The 17919-nt window shown below is 40.9% G+C and overlaps 1 protein-coding gene across 1 annotated transcript; it reads right to left on the bottom strand.

Annotated features, from left to right (window-relative positions):
* Nucleotides 1–3: 3 nt before the first annotated feature.
* On the bottom strand, nt 4–17811 carry aff1 (AF4/FMR2 family, member 1). The gene is made up of 18 exons (XM_017407923.3): nt 17535–17811; nt 13385–13505; nt 10425–11243; nt 8941–8982; nt 8408–8494; nt 7726–7759; nt 7541–7598; nt 7175–7316; nt 6119–7087; nt 5961–6049; nt 5656–5875; nt 5500–5576; nt 5317–5380; nt 5094–5230; nt 4848–4919; nt 4301–4394; nt 4007–4229; nt 4–2444 (listed from the first exon to the last, which is right to left on the bottom strand). The coding sequence occupies exons 1-18, from the start codon at nt 17549–17551 to the stop codon at nt 2323–2325; spliced, it is 3387 nt and encodes a 1128-aa protein (XP_017263412.1). The 5' UTR covers nt 17552–17811; the 3' UTR covers nt 4–2322.
* Between the last annotated feature and the right edge of the window lie 108 nt (nt 17812–17919).

Below are 17919 nucleotides of genomic sequence, written 5' to 3'. Positions count from 1 at the left end.
GAATAAAGTTTCCAGTGTTTATTCCTTTTTGTACACTGCAGCACATTTACATTGTTCGCAAAAAGGGAAAAAATAAGCATCTTTCTGAATATTTTTCCAGTCAGTAACTAGTTGGACAGTTTATTGCAAGGAAATTCATAAATTAAACAAAATAAAGAGAAAACTACAGATTATGAAATAATCCAGACGTATAGAAAAACAGATTAAGTTGCACTCAACAAATGCCACGTGGTGCGTTCACGTGCAGCGCAGACATCCCGTAATATCAAACTGATGATCGTTACAGCAGCCTGCTGAAAATACATAAAACTTCTTAATTTAATGGCACCAGTGTACTCACTCCTTACTTAAAAATAACCACTTCATCGTTGATGAGAGAGAAATGAATAGGAACACTTTGATCCTTGAAGTCTGATGGCACTTTTGACGTTATTCCTGTCGGTCCAAATCTTAAGTACAAATAAGAACTTCTGATACATCGACAGCTCAGCAACATCGGAGCCAACAAAAGGTCTTATTGCTTCGAGTCAAATATAACCAACACAGTCCAGCCGGTCTTCCCAACAACCTACTGAAAAAAAACCTACAAAAATCTTCTGGAAAAACGACATTTTGGCCATTTATTCCACTCCTACAGATCGAGTTACCAGTTTTTCAGCTCTCAACCCATCAAAACCAACAACTATGGCTAACGTCCACCATTACGTGCATCGCTACGAAAAACCCAGGGACAAATGATTCATCTACTCCTGTAGTTCTGATTGCTCTGAACAGGTACTTGCTGCTGTAATGATCACCCCCCCTTGTCTTTTTAAACGTGCGAGATGAAGGTGAGAGCAGGGAGACGACATTAGGACATCTTCGGGTATAAAACAAACTTAAATACAATATTGTTATTAGCACAGTAGCAACATTTGACAAAAGGAGAGGAGTTCATACAGCAGCACCGGGGATCTTGTTCAAATCATGTAAAAACTGCTCGTCATGAAAGAAATTAAACTGAAGACGTAACCCCCCCCCATACAGATCACTCACATGGCAGCTGTTAGAGGAGACACAAGAAGCTTTTAGTACCATAATGACCCTTAAGAGCAACTAAAACAACTTAAGTTTTAATTGAACTCTCCAGTTTCTGTGTGATAAAACAACTCAAAAAGGCTCTTTGACAAGACGACCCACTACAGCGACCACAAACTCTTCATGTGAGCATCAGTACTGCTTCATTATGTACATTTCCCCCCCCTCTTGAAGATTACAATAAGAGTAAAACTAAGTCGGCTTTGGTTCAAGAAACTAAACAGCTAGAGAACATCACCATAATCCCCAAACAACCTCACACAAAACGTGTCACCGCAGAACAGCAGAACCATGATGCCAACTGACCTCTGAACGCAGCAGAGATTAAGACATAAAAAGAAATGGTTGGTTTTTGTTGCACCTGATAGACGTGGAGTTCTGCAGAACGTAGAAATGTCTCTCATTTAGGCCAGCACTAAGGCACGTAGTTATTCATTTTTCATTATTATTGCACATAAAGAAAAATAAAACAAAACAGGAAAATACAGATTTCAACACAGGATGAGCTAAACTTAATAAATTAAAGTTTGGTTTAATATAAATGCGTGGCACTTTGGCAACAAATATTTCTGTGTAATTGCATCAAGACGGTGAAAATTGGATTTTAGGCAACAGAAAATAAAAAAATAAAGACAACCCTATGAGAGATAATGTCAGTAATTTAAAAAAAACAAACCACAGGATCAGAGTTCATTTCCTGGTTTTACTCTGAAATCAGTGTTTCAGAATGAAATAAGGAAACGGAAACTTTTAAGCGAAATAAACACAGTTGACAAGAACTGTGTAGTGAGGAGTTTAAATATCATTTAAGTGCCACATTTTCCTGATTACAGTCTAATCAGAAGCCATAATACTAACAAAAGTTATGATAAGAACAAATAAGATCCATCTCATGACTAGCACTACAGCACAGAATCACAGAGGCCCAAAGTGGCACTTCTGGGAGTTTTTGATTTGCTTCCTTCTATATTTAAGCCACTCCTGAAAAAGGCAATGAATTGAAAATTATGTCACAGTATCAAGTAAAAACAGAAAAGGGAGGAGAGTACAGTCGAGAACAGGCGCCATTATTTTTCACGTTCTAGAAAGTGAGGAAAAACCGAAACGTATTGTTTTGTATCATCTCCGAAGTGGGTAAACAATTACATGCCGTTGACTTTATTGCCAAAACGAAGGTGAGACAGATGTCAACATCTGGCCCGAACCTCCAGGTCACTCAGAGGAAACGGACTGAAGCCTCTGGTTTCATACCTTTTGGCTGTCCAGCCTCAGCCAGTGGACACCCTGTCTTACGTAGCGGACCATTGAGCTCATAGTGGAAGTCAGGCTGAGCGGGCAGACGGCGGCGTCCAGTTCTGCTAACAAACCTGAAACACAGCAATACAAAAACAAATCCTGAAACTTCTAATCCACACTGAATCAATAAGTTGGTTACCTGTTCGTATGGCAGGTGTTTTGTTTAACTTTGGAGCCTGACTGTGAAAATATTGGATAAACTGATGCAACGAAACATCCTGTAAGATGTCCCGGCTCGCTAAAAGTTACCGTATTTTCCACACTATAGGCCGCACTGGATTATAGGGCGCACTGTCAATGAATGGTCCATTTTCGAACTTTTGTCATATATAAGGCGCATCGGACTGTAAGGCGCATTAAGCGAAACAAAACAGCCTCCTGCCTTTTCAGAGAATACTGCACCGACATAAAGGCCCCCACATACTTGGGCGTACTTCATTCCGCGGAGGTCCGCTGGACCTGAGGCGGCCGTCCGCCGGACACGTCCGCCAAAGATCAATTTTTATGACCGCATACGCGTACTCTGTGTCACACAATAAACTGCCCGGCGAGAAACTGTGTTCACATCGGACTGTTTGGTGTGCGACGCAAACCGCTCTCAGGTGAGAATCGGCGCCAGCGCGCAGCGTGACTGCCGCTCTCTGTGCAGCACTGGCAGGTGTGCGGTGGCTGCGCAGGTGGTGAAGAAACAGGGCTAAAGGCACCTTCTTTTCTTTTGTTTTTTGAAGTTAAGAGGCTCCTCCTCGTCCGGTGACGCCATGACTAAAATTTGTCATGGGAGAATTTTAGGCAATCTGTACGGTTGAGACTTCATACTTAACCGTACAGATTGTCTAAAATTCTCTCGCGAACAGTACAGGCGGAGCCCTCGTGGCTCACGGAGTACGCACAGTACGCCCGAGTATGTGGGGGCCTAATGCTGCAAGCAGTGCGGCTTTGTAGTTTACCAAAGTCATACTAAAGCATTACGACTTCTTAGATTCAGAAGGCTCTCCGGATTGTAAGGCGCAGTGTCATTTTTGGAGAAAATTGAAGTCTTTTAAATGTGCCTTATAGACCGGAAAATACAGTAGATATTCAAACATTTCATAGGCCTGAAATTACATAATTATGACATCTTACCGTTCTGACTCAACGCAGTTATGCCATGAAAGAGATTACAACACCTAAACATTCATTAACATCCATTTAATTGTGCAGTGCTGATTTTTTTTCTTCCTTGTAACGAAATTTACACCAATACTGTCAACAACAGTCAGCCTGCTTGTTTGATGTGTTATGGCAGATTCACACACCAAACTAAAACTAATAGCATAATTAAATCACCAGACTGTGTGTAAATTTGAGGCATGGCATATCAATAATTGCCAGGATCTGAGATTGTTTCCCCACATTCAACATATGGAAAATAAATCAAAATGATTATGGATTACAAAAATGTAAATAAATGTAAACTGTAAAAAGGTTTTTAAGCAACCATTTAATCAATTAGCAGTTAGCAATCATTAAGAACTCTCTTTCAGTAGAGTCTAGCACTTATTGGTATTTTGTTTCCTTGTTTGCCTCACTCATTTCTTCTTATTGTGCTTAAATGTTTACCAAAAAAAGAAAAAAAATCCCTTGTCATTCTCACCGCTGCCTCTGTGTGCCACCTCCCCCGCCTGCTCCCAGATGTCATGAGCACTTAAGAATAACGTGGTGATGCTGACGTAGGAGAAAGCCATTTGGTGGATCTCTTGAGGAATGGGCACACCTGAGCTGCTGGTGCTTTGGTTGGATCCCGGAGCGGAGCTGGCCGAGGTGCTGGCCGGAGAGGGCGTGTTGCTGGGCAGACGGTGGGATGCCGGAGCCGCGTTCTGAAAGATGAAGCGTGAATGTGACGCTTTCTGACAACAAATGTCACCCCAACGAGAGAGACGGCACTTACGTTAAAGTGGTCGGCGAGGGTTTTTGAAAAGTTCAGTGCAGTTTTTTGTTTGTGGCGAAACATGGCCATTTGCAGGAGAGACTGGCACTTTAAACTAACGAGGAGAAAACAATAAGTTAATCATATTTGTCTGACCTAAACTAAAATTAAACATCATCATTCATGTGCTTCAGTTAGTTTCACTAATAAAAATTTTAAACAACAAGATGAGGTTCAGCAGATGATTTAAATCTAAATCCTTAAAAAAATACTGCAGTGATGAAATATTTTTTAGCTGAAAACAAGTTACATAACACCAACTGATGCAGCTTTTATGTGTTGATTTTACTTATATGGATTAAATGATCGGTCTGCAACAAAGAAACAAACCAACTAACTAAAACTCTTCATTTAACCCCATGACATACGGCTGCAGCTTTTCACTTTATTACCAATCAATTCATCCAATCAACCCACCTCTGAGTTAACAAAATAAAACGCATGAAGTCAAACACTACCATTTCACAACAGGTTAGGCTAACATACAGCACACAGAGCATCGTCTTACCATAATGCTAAAAAGTCCTTTTCTGAGGGTGGAGCAGAGGTCTCTGCTGGGTTTTTTAGTTTCAGCACAAATCTGTGAGAATGAGGAATGCAAGAAGAAAAGGCCCAAACAAACATGGCCATTAATCAAGTCTAAACAGCTAAAAAGGAGATAGCCACAGATAGTGTCTCTGATCTACAGAATGACAAAGTTACAACAGAAGTGTTGATGCTGTTGATGGTTAATGACAGCAGTGGTGTTTCTTACTTCAGGAGTTCCACCGTCTCGGCAAACATTGTGTAGGAAGACGTGGAAATCTGTGGATCTTTTTCTATGGCGATCCCACACTCAACAAAGAACATGGCCGCGTCCAGGTAGTTGAAGGCTTTACTGAGCTTATCCATCTATAGGTACGGGTAAACAAAACAAAAACAGTTGTGTCCCTGTGTCGACTGGAGTAGGTTTGACCAAATGACAAAGAAAAACGTACTTCTGCATCTGCCTTGTGCTTTAGTTTTTTGGCCTCTTTTATGTAATACTTCACTGGATACTGTCTGTGGTTCACAGAGGAGAAAACCAAAAACATTAATGGCGACAAAATAATTTGTCTACTTCAAATCAAAACTGGCCTCATTGGATGGTTAGAAGAGACAAAAGCATCATATAAACTTACCGCTCATCAAATGTTAGCAGGGGCCTGATGGGTGGTTGGGTTGATTTCACAGCAGAGCTGCTCTTTGGGGGTTTTTGCTGGAATTTCGGAGGGTATATCAGGTTAAATATGCAGTTATTACATTGAAAAGTGAGATTATAATGTCTTAATGGTTACCTTTTCGTTGTGTGTGCCCTGTATGCGTTTTCCACTGCTCCTCTTGTTTTTGCAGGCATCTTTGGCCTTTCCTCCAGCCTCCTTATTGGCCTCTGGTGTCTTCCCAGAACAGTGACTCTGTGCCTTTGAGTTTGTAGAAGCATCTTTGGATGTTGCTGGGTCCTGGAAATGTTTCTTGGCCTTCTTTTGCACCCGGGCCCTTGGTGGATTGGTGGAACTTCTGTGAAGTAATGAGATCAGAAATGATTGTACACCCCCAACAAGAAACGAGGAGCAAAAATGTGACTATCTGAAGCCAGACGTACTCTACTTTCACAGAAGCGTGAGATGATGAGACACTCTTCTTTTCCAGCTTCTGTTTCTTCTTGGGAAGGGTTTTATTTTCCTCTTCAATCTAAACAGAAAATGAACACATTAAAATAAAGTTTCCTTTATGTGCAGCCCCACCCTTCACGTTACTCACATTTTGAGTCTTTTTGCTGGTCTTGGCGCGTTTCCGTGCATCGCTGCCCCCTTCATCTTGCTCTACGACCAACGCTGGTCTCTTTGCCCTGCTGGGAGTCCCTTTGTGGACGGTGGACGTCTGGGGTACCCTTGTGAGCAGACATAGGTCTATCTTTACCAGCAGGGATCTAGGGGGCTGGACTTTGTCTCGGGAAGCCCTGGCTGCATGCCCAGACTTCTCAGAGAGCTTGTGGGTCGATTTGTGAGGTACCTTGTTGCTGCTCTGTTGCTCTTTCTTGGTTTTGTTACAGCTGATTTTGACGGGTGGGGCAGGAGACGGCTCAGCAGGCTGAGCAGGACTCTGGGCGGGGCAGGAACAGGTGTTGGGATAACTCACACCGCATGATGGACAGTGGCCGTACAGCACGGGCGTGACTTCTGACCCAGCCTTCTGCTTCTTAAAAACTCTGGTGTGTTTAGTCCTTTTAGCGTCTCTTTTAGTGTCACTGCTGCCCTTCTTCCGTTGCCCTGTTTTCGTCTTCACCTTGGGTCTGTCTGTAAAACACGGCTCTTTTGTTTGTGCAGTTACAATGTCCTCACACTTAAGACTGAGTGCTGCTTCGGTGCGATCCGGGCATTCTGTCGTTTGCTTTAAGAGTTTCGGGGGGTTGTTACAGCTGCTCACGTCAGAAGAAAGGGACTTTGTGCTACTCTGCTGGCAGAGGTAGTTGTTCTGGTGGATTTCACTGCACCGCTGGGGAACGGACGGGTCGTCTCCGACTTCTTTTTGCTGAGAGGAAAGCTGAAGTTTGGAAAGCGTGGACTCCTTACTGGCGTCTCCGCTGGTCTGCTTGGAGCTTTGAGCGGGCGGCAGCTGCTTGTGAGCGGGGCTCTCAGAGACAAACCCATCAGTGTTGGACTTTTGTTGACTGGACCTGATGAAGTGCACCAGCTGCCAGTCACCATGATTCACCGCCGGAGCATCAGGCTGTTAAAACATAAACACTGTGATTTAGAAAATGAAGAAGATCATACAAGTTCTGTATTCTGTGCATGTACTAAAGTTATAGGTTACCTGGGTTTTAACTAAGCTGCCCTCTGGTGGTGGAGGTGGCTCCTCGGTGGAGCTTTCACTGTCTGACTCCGACTCACAGCTGCTCTCTGACTCACTGGAGCTTGACACCTCTGCACCACTGGAATGTGCAGCTTTTAATGGACTATAACACAGACAACAGTGCATTTGGAGGTTGTGTTAAATGCCTTTGATGGGAACACCCCCTTAAGTCAAACTTAATTCACTTTGACAAATAAGCAACTGCTTCTGCCTGGTTCAAGAGTCCCTTCAGCATGCCACACTCAATAAAAACCTAATTCATCAAGATAAAAAACATTAAAAAGCCACTGAATGATCAATGTTACGTTATAAAACCCAACCACTCACACTGAGGAGCTCTGTTTGCTGAAATGAGACAGATCTGCAGCAGAGATAATGGGATTTTCTACAAAAGAACAAAAAAGTGCAAGAATGAATATTTGTCCAATAAAAGCAAGTGTATAGCTTTGTAAAAAAAAAAAAAAAAAGGGCTCAAGATCCTGATAAACTAAAAAAAGCTTCTAATTACTCACTTTGTTCTGGACATGAAATGATTTGTTCTGCTTCCTGTCAACACAGAAATAAAGACAAACATTAAATTAATCTCAGTACTTTTGTATATGCTTTAACAACAGTTTATGTTTTATCAGTTTTTAAAGTCATTAAGATCCTATGGAATATGAGTTAGGAGGGTTTACCCAGATGGCATGTTAGGTTTAAACTGATTAATAAGACTAAAATACAACCCTTTTCTCAGGTGGGGTAAAAATATGTACATTAAAGAGGCATTCAGGTTGTTTAGGTTTTTTTAAAAAAAGTGAAAAAAACGTCTTGTGTTATAAACCTCATGGCATTTTTCAGATAATCTGCTTATTTACATCAGGAGAAAACTAAAACCTTTGTGGTTTCAGTGAGAACAGCCTCTTAGTCGACCTGAGGCTTAAACTAGCTCCAAGATTTCACCAGCAGAAGATAAAAAAAGGGGAGCATGGGTGTTCAGTGATAACTACCTGATAATGTGTGTTAGACCTCCTCAAAAACACCAAACAAATCAATTTTGGTTATAGAAATATGATTTTTCACTCATTAGGCTATACATTAAGGATTTAAACTTTTTTACAGCTAGGAAATAAAACTGGAGAACATATTAAGACTACAAGAAAACCTGCAGCTGTGAATGACAGAGTGCAATAATATCAACCTCTGATCTCTCACCTTGGCTGGGACTGGAGATTTGGAGGGCTGAGCAGAGCGAGGTGTGTGGACAGCCGTCAGCAGAGGGGGCCATGATTGAGTCATTTCCTGTGAAGACAAACATCGTACATGTTCTGGAAAATACGTTAACAATTACAAAATTCCAATAAACCCAATACAACGCACTTACATGCACTCGGGTTTTATTATATTCAGAAAATAGAAACTCCAGATATGTTGAATGTGTGTGTGAGATCACAGACGGTCCAGTTTTTACACAGGAAGACACCCAGCAACTTTAATAATAGTCAACTTAGCAAAATACAATTTACAGAACTTACAAGTCACTATTAACAGCCTCACTTAAAATAGTTTTGTTAAGGAAACACTTAAATAACAAATTACTGCTGTAATGCTGCCTCTCATTTATATCAGCAATGATTGCAGTTTTGTTTCTGTAATGCAGCAGTTTGTTGCTGAAATGGATGATCTTCAGAGTAAAACAGCTCCGGTACACTTGAACTGTAAGTGAGAGAATAGGCAGCTGAACGTACCCTTAAGATGTCTTCCACACATTCAGGTTCTTCTGGTGTTGTCTAAAGAAACAGAATAATAACTATTTGCCTCTCAAAGCACAATTATAAAACTGAAACCAACTTTAAAGATCAATAAAGAGATCTGTTACTTCATGATTATACAATGAGAGAATTTATTCTGAATTCTATTAAGCACAAAAAGGGAAAGTTATATCACCACTACCTCGAGTCTCTAAAAGCTACAAAAGTGGCAGAATTTGTAGTTTGAGGCAAAAAAAAAAAAAAAAAGCAAATCTCAATATTAGATAAAAAGTGTGTGTGAATGAGTCCACAGCTACATTCTTGTTTGTTTTCAGGTTTCTCTTCTGTATTTAAGATAAGGTCAGACTGAGCGGGTCCCCGGAGCAGTTACGCAAGTTGGTGACAAAGCTTATTTATGGTTCGGCTGATCCTAGGAATTAATTTATCAGAAGCAACCGAAGTCACGCACACACAAAAACAGTCCGCAGACTGCTTGACAAAAAGACCACACTGGGAACTCCAAGACATACAGAAAGACTAAATGTTAAAAAGTTATGTTAGAGTGCAAGGGTTAAGAAGATGAGCATTGTGCCCTTTGCAAAAGCCTGAAGAGTCGAGCAGACTCTTAGTGGACGTGACAGCATTCCCTTGGTGGTGCAAAAACAAACATGTAGGTTCTTAGGCCCCCTTCATACTGGCAGGGCTCTCTCTGTCTGTGCCAGGTTGCAACTAGAAGATTACGCCACGTTAGGCACGACACGACTGCCAATGGTAACATGTCTGCGTTTGGTTGCTTCCATGACCTTGTCACTAACATAATCGCAACCTACCGAATTCTCAACGATCAAGCTACGCTGGTGGGTGCGGGCCTCCCATTGTGGATACACTGCCACTGGTGCCACCATGCTACCCCCCAGACCCTAATATGCTGCCACCCCAATGATAAACCGCCATTACAGAGGTTTAGTGCATGACCTATCACACTATCACTCATAATGGGAAGTCACCTGCATTCCTAATACACACCTGAAGACCTCGCCAAGATCCTGCAAAGACCACCCACACTCTGACAGATTTTTATTTATTTTTTTCCTTTTACATCATAGCTGGGTCGTCAGCCAGTGTGAAGGGGCCTTATAGCTCCATAGGGGGACTAAATCCTTGTAACCCTCAGAGAGTCCTTAGTACCATCTGGTCTGAAAACACCTAATGAAACAAAGACTGAGGGACTGATACTAGTCTGGCCCAATCTTGGGACAAAAAAACCCCAACAACAGTGTTTTTTAAACAAAACACTTTGGATAAATGACATTTAACATCCCCGCCACCTTAAAAAATAAAAAAGCATGACATTTACGAAAAAAATGGCAGACTATTTCATTCTTATCACTAGTGTATTAGATCAGTGCTTCTCTCTCACCTTATAATCCTTTGGTAATTTTAAAGAATAATAGTTAGAAGATCTAAGAAAACAAACTTACCTCCATATACTGAGGCTTTATGTCTGTTTTGACAGGGTCAGATTTGTTAATTAGATCCGGAAGTGGTACGTAATGTTCTGGAGATGGCTTTAGCTCAGGTGACTCATTGACCACCTGGTCCTGACCGTCCATGGGTCGCACATACGCTGTTGGTTTCTGGGTCATGACTGTCCCGGGCTGCTTGGATGAAAGCAGTGAAGGAAATGTCTGGGAGGGTAGTGTGTTAGTCTTGGCTTGGGGCAGAGACGCATCTTTAGGCGAATGCTTAATGCTCAGTGTGGAAGCATCCATAATGCTGGCAGACTCTGAGGAGTAATCTGTAGACCCTTGAAGCTGATGCCTAACGAAAGTGTCCCTTGTATCCATGTCAATATTACGGTCAGTGGAATGTAGGAGGGTTAACAGCTTAGCATCTGGAGACTGGGCAGACATTTCCCGATGAAGGCCAACGCATCCCCTGAGATCTAAGAGTTCACTCTCCTTTTGTTGCTGTACTAAGTGACTGAACTGAGTGACTGAACTGGGGTTCAAAGAAGTCTTTGAGAGAGTGGGAAAATGTCCATGGTGGCTTGGAGAAGACGCAGCAGAGGACACCCTCACAGGATGAGAGGAATAACTGTTAACAGACGACCCATTCTTGGCAGATGTGTAAAAGTCCTGATTGAGGAATGGAGTTTTTGTTGACTTGTATTCATTTATCTGACTCTGATCTGACTGTGAGGATATATTAGGAATGGGTAAAGGACAGGGATTGTTCACATCTTCATAACTGCCCAGCATCCTTTGGATTCGATTGGAAAGCTCATCCCCTTTGTTTGTCTGCAAAAAGAAAGAACATTTTTGCATGTTATTAGATCAAATTCTCAGTTTACAGAATCATATTTAAAGACGATTACACTGAAGACCTCCGAAAACAAACTGTACCATGCTAGTAACACCGAGAGTGCACTTAGGAAAGACACAGACCTCCCAAGCATCAAGTCCTCACTGCCATTTCCCTTTGTTGGACAAAAAATGCTTCCCTAACAGACTGTAACCAATCTGTAAACATCATAATGTGATCACACTTACAAAAGTCTACATATACAATAGATCCCATTTACTAGTGGTTGGCACAATCTCTTTTCGTTGCCACTATTTAATCTATTTATGTTTTATTTAGTTAGGAAAATTTACCTAGACAGCCCCCTAGCAGCTGTCTTTACCCTAACAACCAAACTAGAAAGGAGGAGTGGTGGATTCTGAACTTTCAAAGTGCATTAGAGTCTTGTTTAAATTATTATTGTGTCCTTACAAAAATAACCTTCAAGAGAAGCATCTAGTGTTTCATTGACCTTAAGACCCTGGTTTTAGCCTCTCAGGGTTCATGGAGGTTGGGCTATTTTAGTTACAGAAGTTAAGGCCATTAGGTGGCTGAAAGAAAGAAAGAAAGAGGGTACTACAACCCAAGGCTAAAATCAGACAATAATAAAAAAATATATGTTTTTAATCTAAGTTCATATTTTTCCCAGGCAAGTCTATAAATTACAATCAGATTTTAAAAAAAGTCTTCAGAGAGAATGCAACAATTTTTCCTCAAAGTTTCTAGCCAGAAAAAAAGAATGGTGCAATTAATCCATAGCAGTTCAGATGGCACACATTTTTAGTTATCATTATTAAAAAGAAAATCATGATAAATTCACATTTAAAATATATATCATATACAGATTATAAACACGGGTAAAACAGCTTTTTAGAGGCAATGAACAACTTTCTCTAAATCAGTTTCTGTGAGATTTTGTAGACTTTTTTGTGATAGTTGCAATCTAAAATGTTTGACTTTGAAGCAGCTTTGTCAACAACCTACAATGTTTTATAGCTTTATGTTTTCTTAAACACAGTGAGAAAAAATAATTTACAAAAGTGGATCCAAATGTTCCATGTTGGGTTTCTAAAAAAGGTACAGAATTTAACAATATTAATGTTTTAGTGTACCAAGAACGAATCTGTTTATTGGTTTCTTAAAAACGAATTAATTAATTAATATAATTGAAAACTTATGTGAACAGCAAAGTAAAAAACTAGTAATATATATATATATATATATATATATATATATATATATATATATATATATATATACACTAAATTTAGTACTCACCTCATACAATAAAACTCAGGAAAAGAATGTTCTGTGTAATTTCCCTTTTGTCTGAGTTCACCTGGGTATGCTTTCTTCTCTGCAGCAGTGCACAAAGGACCATTTTTGCTTTATTTCTCTCATGCTCACACACTAATGTGCATTTTAATCAAACTTTGGTTCTTTCAGTCCTTACAGCTTATCTGGATGCAACAGTCTCTGTCATGGTGACTTTTCGTGTCAGTAAACCTCTCTTTTGACTCATTCTCTGAACACGCTTTGTGGTAGACAAGTGCTTGTAATTTTCGTGTTGCACAAAATGCAAACCAGTTTCCCACCACTTTTAAGTAATATTTCATTCAACTCACTTGCGCAGGTTTTAGCAGTAAAACTTGAGGGTAGATGTGATGTCCTGGCATCGCATATTTTTATCTTGCAGGCTCAGACTCCGGGGAATGAAACCAGACAGGCGACTGAGGTAATTGGTCAAAATTGCAAGCCTGGCCAAAATTTGTGGGGGTTAAATTTATGTTCATAAATGACTTGTTGTTTTGGTGCCATTTAAATAACATGAATTGAACTGAACTAGTGTATGTCTTCATAATGACATGAAGTAGCGACAGTGCTCCTCATCCACTGTGTTTAGACACTGCTCAGGTTACGAATCTGTACAAATTTTATGAGTAAAGCTATGTTGAGCACATTGCTATTCCATGAAACAAAAATTAAAAGCCCAACTCCATGTCTCAGCTTTGTTTACATATAAAAATGGACACAATCATATGCAGTTCTGATCAGGGAGGTGAACTAACCACCAGTGCCATCCTTTGTCAGCGCTTACCTTGTATGGCTCCCCAAAAAGCGGCACATTTTCAGGGTTAAGTTCTTTGGTTTGGCTAGTTTCCTGGATCCTCTGTTCCCATGCTCGGCGGCGAAGAAGGTTCCTTTCTTCATTGTATACACTGGAACATTACAAAGAAAGACAAATGGGAAACAATAAATGACTGCAGCTTTAACATGTACATCATGTCAGGTGTAGCTAATGAAAATCTAGGAATGAGTTTCCACCATAATCACCGAAACAACTTGTTATTTTTGTGTCTGTTTTAAGGCAGTATCTTATAAAAACAAAAAAACTACCAGAAAATCTGGTCTGTGCAAATATATGGTTTCTTATCCCAGGCTTGTCGTCCTCAGGGGTAAAGCAGCGGCGTCTGATGAGATCAAATCAGCAGACAAGTGTAAATTGACTCACACCTGCTAAGAGGACTCACTACAACATTCGTGTCTCCTCTGTCAGGTCCCTGAAGATGACATATGGTGTATCAGACATTTAAAAAGATAAAGTACTTGAATAAATCTTGATAAGGAACATTAGCAGATTATTTGGAAACAGGCACTGGCGTATACTTCAGATGTTTTGCGAACCGAAGGAAACATTTTCAGATTTCACACTTTCCCTCCCAAAGCATAGTGTTGATGATCGTAACTGACAACAGCCCCAGTGGGACGTTTCCACGGCAACAAGTGGAAGAGCAAAGATTTGGGACCAAGCCAAACAGATGAGCTCTTCCTCATTAAATGTAGCAGGCAGGTTAAAACGCTTAGGACATCATCAGCCTTCTCTGCCCAGACACAGGATAAAACATAATTTATAAAACGGGGCGAAATGCCTTAAACAGGCGTTTCCTTGAAGCAAAAGAAGCTCAATTTATTCAAAAGAAACGAGAAATAAAAGTTATATAGATGCTAAGGTCACGCTGCTTGTTAAATTTGAGGCCTTGGCAAGAGCACAAACCAACAAAAACAGTATCCAGATCTTAATCATAATACAGCTTGGTGTAGATATGTAGTTTAAGGTTCTTGTTGTATGCATACTCTACGATCGTGACTTTAAATTGTTACTCACAATTACCAAGGCCTTTGGTTACTTGTGAGTGGCTGCGACGATGCTAATTTAAATTTCTAAAAAACATAAAAAATTTGTTAAATAAAAGGCAACTTCAGACTGAAGAGGAAGACAATGGAGCAGGTTGACAATTCTGCTGTCATTTTTAAGCCGACTCAAAAACTAATAGAAATTATTCTTTCTTTGCCTTTTTAGTAAACGTATTTACATTTCTGGATACAAAAAAAAAAAATCTAATCCAGCCTTATGTCCTAAAATTAGATAATTCTAGATGAACGTGACGTTTTACACCGTCTTAACAAAACAAAAGTAAAAACGCAGAGGCAGTGTGTGGAAATAATAAGTACACAGTTCCCTTTAAATGCAATAACTTTATCAATTTTCTGTAGGACCTTGTCACTTTCTCTGACGGTTGTGCTACAACTCTGCTTCATTTTCTTTTTTGTTTGTTTCCTGCACAGCTCCCTTAAGGCCCAGCCACAGCGTTTTCACTCAGGCTAATGTTTGGACTTTGACCAGACCGTTGCAACACTCCGATTCTTTTCTTTTTCAGCCATTCTGTTGTAAATTTGTCAGGGTTGTGCAGGGTTTGGTTTTTCTCCAATAGAGCCAAATATCTTCCTCTTGGTCTCAACCTTTCGAAGGGTAACATCCCACAAGCGATTTTCTTTTCTTGCAAACCTAAGCTGTTGTTCTTATATCTTGGCTTGTTTTCTTTTCAAACTGAGGTGTGTAAAATCTGAGATGTAGCTCTTGGGTTTCTCACCATCGCTCTGAGTTATGCACAGTCTAACCTTGGGGTGAGCTTGCTTTCTCATAATAGATGGATAGAGTGCAACAAGTTTGAAAATAGTCCTAAAACATGTCACAGTTTCACAATCGCTTCCAAGTCATTGCTAAGGTCTTTCTTCCTTGGCACTACTTTTATGGTACCAAGGAAAACTTGAGGGGTTTACTTGGACTCCAGTTTCTCCAAATCTCTGTTCGACTGGACTGCAATCCATCGGACTGAATAAACAAGTGTAATTTATAGAGACCCCACCTTGCAGCTTCACGGACATAAGGGATCTGCTGCTGACGGTTTGGTGCCAGATTCCACAGCAGACCTTCAGAGGTATAACAGAGCACAAGTCCCAACAGATCAGAGCCGTTTTAGGGGCAAAAGGGGTNGGGGGGGGCATATGAGACTAGGGTGGTCGTAATGTTATGATCCTATAAAACAAGTTCTAGTTGAAAAGAGAACTTGGCTAAATGATCCAACTATTCTTCCTCTTTTTAAAGACATGCCGAAACCTGCGAGCAAATTATTACATTTCAGTCATTTGAGAGCAACTACTACACCATTGTTGACAAGTAATCAAATCTTTTTTTTTTGTCTTTTGTTGTTGTTTGCAGGGCTGCACAGTATTAGGAAAACGTGCAAGTGCACTATATTATAATTACATGTTGCAAAAAACAATACAGATTGCAATTATATCTGCATTGCAAACGTAGCAAAGGTGACAATGTCGACACAACACCGCCATGGACCTCCCAGAGCTCGGTCTCGTCTCTCTTCGTGAGTTAAAACCAACGCCTCAGCCTGCCAGCAGACAACTTATCGTTTTTCACATTGTGCTTATTTATTAATGAGTTATACCCGTTTTGGTCAAACTTTGAAAAGCAATGTGTGCAATATTGCAAGATCTGTTAATGCTCGGAGTATGTTTTGAGGCCGACTCCCAGCTACGATCACATTAAACTTTAGATAATTATCTGTAAATCGGACTGAGTTAGGGCCATTTTTGTGTTGGCCAATATCTATTAGCTGTGGTGGCCATCTTAAACTCCAAAAGTTGACCAGTTTAGCCGAACATCCAATGATTACTTGCGTAGATTTCCATTTAAACTCGTCCAGGGGTTCATGAGATATTTTGCCAACAGACAAACAGGCTTGATGCCGATAGTTAATGCTAAAGTTTAAAACAAAAGATGACTAATGCTCAGAGTAGGAGTTGTGGTTTGGTCTCATATACCAAACAAAATTTGAGCTCAATATCTGAAAAAAAAGGGCTAAAATTGCTTAGCTGTGGTGGCCATCTTGAATGGAGTTGACTCCAAAGGTCAACAGGCTGTATAAGCTGTGATTACTTGAGCTACATTAAATCCATCTGCTGGTCCATGAGATATTTTGCGAACACTGGAGCCAAAGAAATGAACACATGAGCGCACACAGGCAAAAACATTATCGCCCTTACATGGCGGGGAATAACAAAACCACAAGCTTTGTATTTTGATGGGTTTCTTGAGGTCATAAATGGGTATAAATATGAGAAATTATACTGCAAATATAAGCAACATTAATTGCTTTGTGATATTTTTTGTGCCTAAAATAAAATTAACAGTACCAGCAATAACTGGAAAAAAGCAATACCTTAAAAACAAACTATTTTACTGGAAGATGACCACAAATTATATATTTTTAAAGGATTATTACTCTTTGTAAGTGCTGCCCTGCATCTCTGTATAATTTAACAGGAAAATCAGCAGGCATTTGAGAACAAAATAAGGCGATTTGGGCAAAGATATTGAGTATTACTATAAATCTGTATTATTGACATTGATTTCTGACTGTATTGTGTTTTTAAAGTCCTCCAGACAGAGAGTAATAAAGTGCAAATTGGCGTCATCCGGTTAAAGTTTGTCCAAACACGACGGGTGATGTTAGTAACCGACAAGTTTGTTTTTAAAACTTGTCACAAAAAGGCCAAATTTCCATTTAAACCCGCTCCAGCTCTGAACCCCAGCTGGTGAAGAGCCCCAGCAGGAGCCTGGCGTTTCCAGCTGATTCCACCACTTTCTCTCAGCGCCTGAAGCCCCGCACGTCTCTTTAAAGTTACTTTGACAGGAAGGACATTACACACGAACACCTACTTATCGCACTCGCGCGAAGTTTCCAGCTAAATCTCGAAAACTTCCCAGACGCGTCCGGGGAGCGCCGCCGCGCAGCAGGCGGACCCTTCCCAGCTGATTAACTCCCGGTTTGCCCGTCGGGGCTGAGAGGCTAGCTGCTAGCGGCTAACCGCGGAGGGGGGCTGCCTACCTCGGCTGAGATGCCATGTTGCGGTGCGCCTCTCCCAGCCACTGAAGTTGGCTGTCATCCGTTTCCTGCGGTCCTCGCCAAGGTGGTCTGCACACTTGGTCACATTGTATACCGGCGAAGTTGATTTAATCATTCGAGCCGAGTGTCAGGCCGCGGTTGTTTGGTAAACGTCCGCTGTAAACTGAGAGTGTTTTGGCTCGGTCCGGTCTGTCGGGCTGCCTGCCGGACTGTTCCACTCCCCTCGGCCACCCGGGGACCGAGCTCAGTTTTATACACTCGAGTTTGTCGGAAAAGATTCACGAAGCGGTCGTGCTGCTCTTTGCAACTAGTAAACACGAGCTAAGTAAGTTCACTCGGACCACTACAAACCGTGTTAATTACTTTT

The sequence above is a fragment of the Kryptolebias marmoratus genome, linkage group LG14 (genome assembly GCF_001649575.2).
Source record: "Kryptolebias marmoratus isolate JLee-2015 linkage group LG14, ASM164957v2, whole genome shotgun sequence".
NCBI lineage: Eukaryota > Metazoa > Chordata > Actinopteri > Cyprinodontiformes > Rivulidae > Kryptolebias > Kryptolebias marmoratus.
This window is presented reverse-complemented; position numbering and strand designations above follow the sequence as displayed.

What these genes read in the sequence shown, in the direction of transcription:
- aff1 (XM_017407923.3), bottom strand. An exon ending in GCAGCTTAGTTAAAACCCAG is followed by an intron (nt 7,088 to 7,174) that starts GTAACCTATAAC and finishes ATGTTTTAACAG; the next exon opens with CCTGATGCTCCGGCGGTGAA. An exon ending in CCAGCAAAAAGACTCAAAAT is followed by an intron (nt 6,050 to 6,118) that starts GTGAGTAACGTG and finishes TTTTCTGTTTAG; the next exon opens with ATTGAAGAGGAAAATAAAAC.